The sequence below is a fragment of the Perca fluviatilis genome, chromosome 5, assembly GCF_010015445.1.
Source record: "Perca fluviatilis chromosome 5, GENO_Pfluv_1.0, whole genome shotgun sequence".
Taxonomy (NCBI): Eukaryota; Metazoa; Chordata; class Actinopteri; order Perciformes; family Percidae; genus Perca; species Perca fluviatilis.
Window position 1 is genome coordinate 22,745,329 of NC_053116.1, and position 6,462 is coordinate 22,751,790.

The 6,462-nt window shown below is 40.0% G+C and overlaps 1 protein-coding gene across 1 annotated transcript; it reads right to left on the reverse strand.

Moving 5' to 3' along the window:
• Positions 1 to 765: 765 nt before the first annotated feature.
• Positions 766 to 5,450, reverse strand: dclre1b (DNA cross-link repair 1B). The gene is made up of 4 exons (XM_039801525.1): positions 4,731 to 5,450; positions 4,016 to 4,181; positions 3,617 to 3,799; positions 766 to 2,912 (listed from the first exon to the last, which is right to left on the reverse strand). Exons 1-4 carry the CDS (start codon positions 4,926 to 4,928, stop codon positions 1,621 to 1,623), a joined length of 1,839 nt encoding a protein of 612 aa, XP_039657459.1. The 5' UTR covers positions 4,929 to 5,450; the 3' UTR covers positions 766 to 1,620.
• Between the last annotated feature and the right edge of the window lie 1,012 nt (positions 5,451 to 6,462).

Here is a 6,462-nt window from a genome sequence, read left to right on the forward strand (position 1 = left end):
AAGTAGTGCAGCGTGCTTGTAATCATATAAATACACAACTTTTTGTACAAATGTAAGACTTTTACATTTGGAGCACAGCAGGCTGCTGATCATTTTCTGACTGAATCTGTGTGTGCCAATTGATGTCTTAACATTTTTATTATCTTAATTTCCAATATATTGGTAATATAAAAACCATGGAGGGACGATGAGATTTTGTTGAAAGCTGAGTCATTACTGCTCAGCATGCTATCCGTGATTTTTTTTGTTGTTGCAAGAATCAGAGATGCTACGAAACCTAAAACCCTAATTAAATGAGAAGCAAGACAAAGTAAAAGCATCTGCTGACATTTTTAACAAACTACTGCCATCTTAGGGAGAGATGACAGCATTGCAACAGGAAGCATCTGTGAATCCTTAGCCTACATTATACAGTAGATGCTAACAAAAATCTCCGTGCTATGTGGAGTTCTTCAGTTATTAGGCTTAACAATTTTATTTTATTTTTTTAAATGGACACCACAGCACATTCATTTGCAATAAAAGGGTAATTTATTGAGGAAACAATCCACACATAAGGTGCCTTTACCTGTAGGGCTGGGCGATATATAAGGCTACAACGATATAAAAATGTCTATCATATATATTTTTCTATATCGTTCCTATCAAATGTCGAAAAACCAGCGGCCAAACTGCGTTTTGCACTAAAGTTTTAAATACTCAGGATTTTCATTTGTCTGAAGTATTCAATGTACACAGTATACAAAAATAGGCTTTACCATGTGGTTATTTCATATAGACTATTTATTGAATTATCCAGAAAACATGCTAAACCGTGATATATATTGTTATCAGAGATAAATTACCCATATTGGGACAGAAGATTTTGACCATACAGCCCAGCAGGAGCCTGTATAAATATTAGTTTTACTATACTTTTACTTTGCTTTGCTCATAAATATGAGCAAAGCAGCAATTTTCCTATTACTACACAAAACAAGTGTACAGAAAAGGCAATATTCACATTACATTTTAAATTAAATACAGCCAAAAGTAAAAAGGCAAAGTGTTCCTTCACAATGTTCACATTCACAATGATACATAGAAAAAAAATTACTTTTGAACAATATCTTCTCAAACCTCAGATAAGCATTAGTTATAAACAAAGACAATCCATTGTAAAGTCCATCAGTCCAAAATACAGATCATACCAAAATCACCAATAATCTTTAATACCGTTATTCATAGTACAAAAGGGAAACAACTGACAACAGCCTTGAGAATTTCAAATTTAGCCTTTAATTTTAAAGGTATAAAAATGAAAGTGAAAAAGGCAGATCTAACGTATGACACATTTTCAACTGCTCAAGGATGAAGAATGAAAAGCTTTCAAGATGGTTGGTTCTGGCAAACCTTCCAGGAAAATGTGACTTTACAAATATCAATTACAGACTACTCCCCATATACTGGTCATCCTGCTTATCTAAACTCCAGGCCACCAACACAACATGGAGACACCAGAAAGAGACATTTTATAAATAAGGATGTTACCAATGAGAAAACATTGGATTTAAAGTACTCATATTTACACAAAACAGAAAGGCCTTAACAGCAAGGCAAAAACTTGAATGTCAGGTCACATTATCTGTCTGATAGGTCATCCTCTCTTGCATCACATAAAGGAGAGAGGCAAAACTGTTGCACAAAGCTCTTCTGCAGGAGGCCCCACGTCCTAAAGTCCTCTTTTATGAAGGGGAGAACCTTTAAAATTCTGCTTTCAAGCTCCTCTATATACTCCTGCTTCAGCTCTGTCTGGAAGCTAGATGAAGAGCAGGAATCGTTGTCGAGGCTGCCCTGCAATGCTGTCACGACGCTGTTGTTCATTTGGTCATTTGACATTACGTCACCGTCCTGATCAATTCCATGTCCACTGTGCTGAGTCATGCTATCACCGCCTGACAATGTGTGGTTGTTCTGAACATTTCCGTGCCTGCTATGCTGGCTGCGGCCATTTTCATTTGAAGCCGCCTTGTTGATTATTTTGGCATTTGTTTCTAAAGGCCTTCTTGTGCTCCAGACAGGCTTCAAGCAGGCCTTGGTGTTTGTCAGAATCTCCACTGGAGCAAAGTTGCTTTGGCTGAATTGACTGAAAGGCACCGACTCTGCCATCCCCATATCTTCAGACACTGTCTGGACGATGTTGAGGCTCCACATGTCTCCAGTCCCTCTTCTGTTTTTGTTAGGGGTGTGATCCTTGCTCAGGTCAACAAGGATGCAGTCAGAGTCATTTTCACTACTTTCTGTGTCCATCTCTTCCTCAGAAGCATCCTGCTGCAGGCACTCCGCCTCCAAGGCTTCTTCACATGACTTCCTGGATCCATGTACAGGAGACTCAAATACCACCCCTTTGGGAGCAAGAAGTCGGAAATGTCTGCGGCGAAGGCTGGTGTACGATGATGAGCTGAGTTGCCTCTCAGGCTGTCTCAACATGTAGTGTCTGACTGACTCAGGCACCAGGATTTCATGTCGCTTTTTGCTGGGCAGTAAGGCAGAGAAGCTTCCAGGTACATGGTTTCCTACAATGGGTACCAGGGAGGTAGGTTTAATTGCAGAAACAAAATCCTCCAACTCTTGGTAAGAGGAGTGGTCGGAGTAGGGCACCACGTGGATGTTGGGGTGATAGGAGACCAGGGGCCTGCTGGTGGGCAAGATGGCCAAAGTGGGTTGTTCTTTGTTCCACTGCTGTAAAGTGGCAGAGCAGATCTCCGACTGGTCCACGGCTCGGATACGACCGGCTCCTGGGTCAGTGGTGAAGACGTCAGGCAGCTCCAGGGCTTTGAGGGTCTCCATCCTCTCAAAGCTCACCTCGATCCAGGTTTTAAACTCCATCGCCAGCTCCAACAGCAAGGACTCCTTACCCAGTGCATACAGGCCTGCAAGGCAGCACAAGAGAGTGATAATTATATAACTGAAGAGAAGCTACAATTAGTGAGGGACATTCTTAAAAACACATTCCCTATGTGGGCTAGATGCTCTTCCTATAGTTTGTTTCTTGTTTATTGTCTGATGACTGCACAGAATATAAAACTGTGTATTGACTGAAGGTCACAAAATGTAAACTGTCAAAGCAAGATCATTTCTGGGCTGACCCTCGATCAAATCACTTTTGCTAACTTATTATTATTATTATTATTATTATTATAGGTTTATTTAGATAGGGACAGATACAAAAAACATAGATAAGCTTCAACAGTCATCTGATGTATCATAGTGCTTTTAGCACAGCCATGACACTTGTCCCTAGTTGGCCTTTTGGTTAAAAATAAATAAATATAGATTTACATTATTAAAAATTAGACAAAGATGAAATAAAATGAAAAAGGAAAAAAAATATACAGAGAGAGCACAGTGTAAAAACTAAATATGAGAGCAAGATTGTCCCGAATTAGCCGCAATTTGGTAGTTTTTTTAAGGTGGTTAATGTTGGGAACTTGTGCAGGTGTGTGACAGAGGTCACAGAGTTGCAGCGTAAAGAGAACTGACCGTTCATCATTTCCGACAGTTGTTAGAACCTATACTGTATGCTCACTCTGCAGAGATGAAAAGAAAAAACATAAGGCATGTTAAATAAAATTACCTATGACTACATTGTGGTTTGGGTGGCTGCGGATGATCTCTTTGATTTGTTGAGAGGCTCGCTGTCTGGATGGGAGGGTGCGGTTGGGGTCACAGTTGGTGTTGTCCAGGTACAGGACATCTATATTGGTGTTGGTCCTCAAGCATGGCTCACGCAACATGGAGGGAGTATATCTGAAGTCACCTTAAATTAAAAATGTGTCAATGCTGACTGTTACTTACCATGATTCTGTAATCAATAAAGTACCTGCACATATCTTTGCATCATATGATACTAATTATGATGTTGAAAAAGCAAAAGCAAAAAAATTAGAAGAGGAAAGACTAAACACGCTGAATGAATATTTCCTACATTCTAGAAGCATCAGATAGTGTTTTGCCCATGCATTCAGACACTGACCAGTGTACAGTATAGAGCCAAAGTAGCCTTCAAAGAGAAACATGACAGCCCCTGGACAGTGGTTGGCATCTATCAGTGTGACTGTCAGTCTCTCCTTGCCAATGTCATCCAGTGGCAACAGGTATGGCTCATCGAGCTCTAATGGATGGATCCACTGTTCTTTCACCTGCTCAGAAATAAAAATGATCAGCAGAAGATAACTTAATGCAGCAATAGCCTATGTCTACTGTTGTTCTTAACCACATCCCTAATGATCCGAAGTTTCCTCTGAAATACATTCAACACGCAACATGGGTATGTAAAAAGGTTTGTCATGATAAATATGTTGACAAAGTAAAAGAGGACTGCCACCCACTTTTAGTATTGGAAATGATTTTTGGGCCCAAGGACAGTTCAGTCGGTGTTTAACATTCTAAACCGTCTAAAGAGAAGAGTGACTTTGTAGCCATAAGAGACTGGTTTGTCAACTTGTCACAAACACGTTTTTTTAACACTGCAAAACAGATATGAACACAATTTAAACCAAATCTGGATGCAAAAACACAGTAAAAAGTCGTTGTTTAACAAAGTCAGCGCCCCATTGTCTAGCTAGTAAAAAATAACAAGACACAGTCCCTCTCCAATACAGTACACAAATAACATTTGAAAACTTAACTGGGTGGCAATTTGTATTGGTCATGGTACACCTGTATGCGTTTCATGTGACTCCCCTCACCTGCAGTTTGAGTCGGAGCAGAGCGGCAGTGGTTGGTGAGCAGTAGATGGGCCGGTTGCTCCAGGTGGAGGTCAAACCCGCCGTATGGTCGCTGTGCATGTGGGACAGGAAAAACAGCCGTGTGCTTGGACACTTCCGCACATGCCAGAAGTCCACAGCCAGCGGAGTGTTCGGGATGACTTTCCCATTGACTGACATTGTCGGAGGTTTCACTGGATATCCTGCAACCAGCGGTGTAACGTTACGTTAACAGGTAGCTAAACTAATAACGCTGTCACAAGACGGAAGATGACCGTTGTCTAATAAACTGCTATTTGGCGAGTCACAAAGCAAGTTAACGTTAACGGTTGTGAACATTAGTTGTAAAGTTAAGGTTGTTTCAGTGTAGCTAGCTACATGGCACATGTAAACTATTGCCTTAATCCCGGTGACTCTACTGGCAGCTAACGTTAGATGGAACTCCCGACTTTGCTAAACACAATGTGGCCAGCTGTGTTAGTTAGCATTATCCGGCCAAATACTTGCTCCTTGTGGCTTAACAACGTCATTATTTTGCGATTATAACATCTTGTCCAACCTTCGACATTACAATCAGCTGTTGTTACATGTTCACAGATTCTAACAGCAGTTTATATCATGGATGTATTAAGACAACGGTTTATATGGACCCCGACATTTGTTTTTTTTTTTAACGCTCAACGCCTCTTCCTTGTTTCTTCTTCTGTGGGGTTGTACTTTAGCTGTTGTATCATACTGCCACCTACCGGACCATTTGACTTATCTAACAGGCCATAACAAGTATTTTTGTTTTTATCAATCATAACTTGTCATCCTTTTCTTCTGATGGAAATGGGCTTCCATATATTTAAAACCCTGCTTAGTTTAGTTGGTGAATGCCCAAGGGGCTTTTAGACCGTAAACCCAATACTTTGGCAAGAAACAAAGAATATACAAAATGCTGCATGAATGGAAACAAAATAAAACACAAGAGAGATGGACATTGTCAGAATCAAGACTCCATGATGCCACCAACATACTTTCTTGAGGCGCTTTATTAAGATTGATTTATTGATCTACGAAAAGGTGGTTCAATAATGTAAGCTACAGTAAATTTGGAAGCATCTCCCTGAAATTGATTGAATTGTGGTTTACTCTCCAAAAGATGGCACCAGGAGAGAGGAAACCGTTTTTATTTGATTTTTTTGGGTGTGAAATAGCCTAGACAATTACTCCATAGAGCATTCTTTGTAAGCTGCCTACAATTTGAGAGATTCTGAAAGAATTGAGAAGAGTATTTGTCCAATAAACTATGTATTTTAATTTAAATTTATACTTTAAAAAACAAACAATTTTTTTTCACCCACAGGATGTCATAAAAACATGTCTTAGCCTAATCTTTCTCACACATATATGTAAGCTTATTTTTCTTCTGTTGTACTGAAAATAAACAAAAAGCACTACAATGTATAAAATATTGTTTATCTGATTGTGCTATTGGATGATGGATTGCTCTCGCTCTAAAACCTTGGCTGGCTCATCTGGCATGATGCTTTCATAAACATTATCTTCCCCACACACACACACACACACACACACACACACACACACACACACACACACACACACACACACACACACACACACCCCTGTGGAAACCTCATGGTGGAGATGAAGTAGTGATTAACTGAACAGGAGAGGTTCGAGCTCAGTCAGGGGAGCCCTTGTTACTATT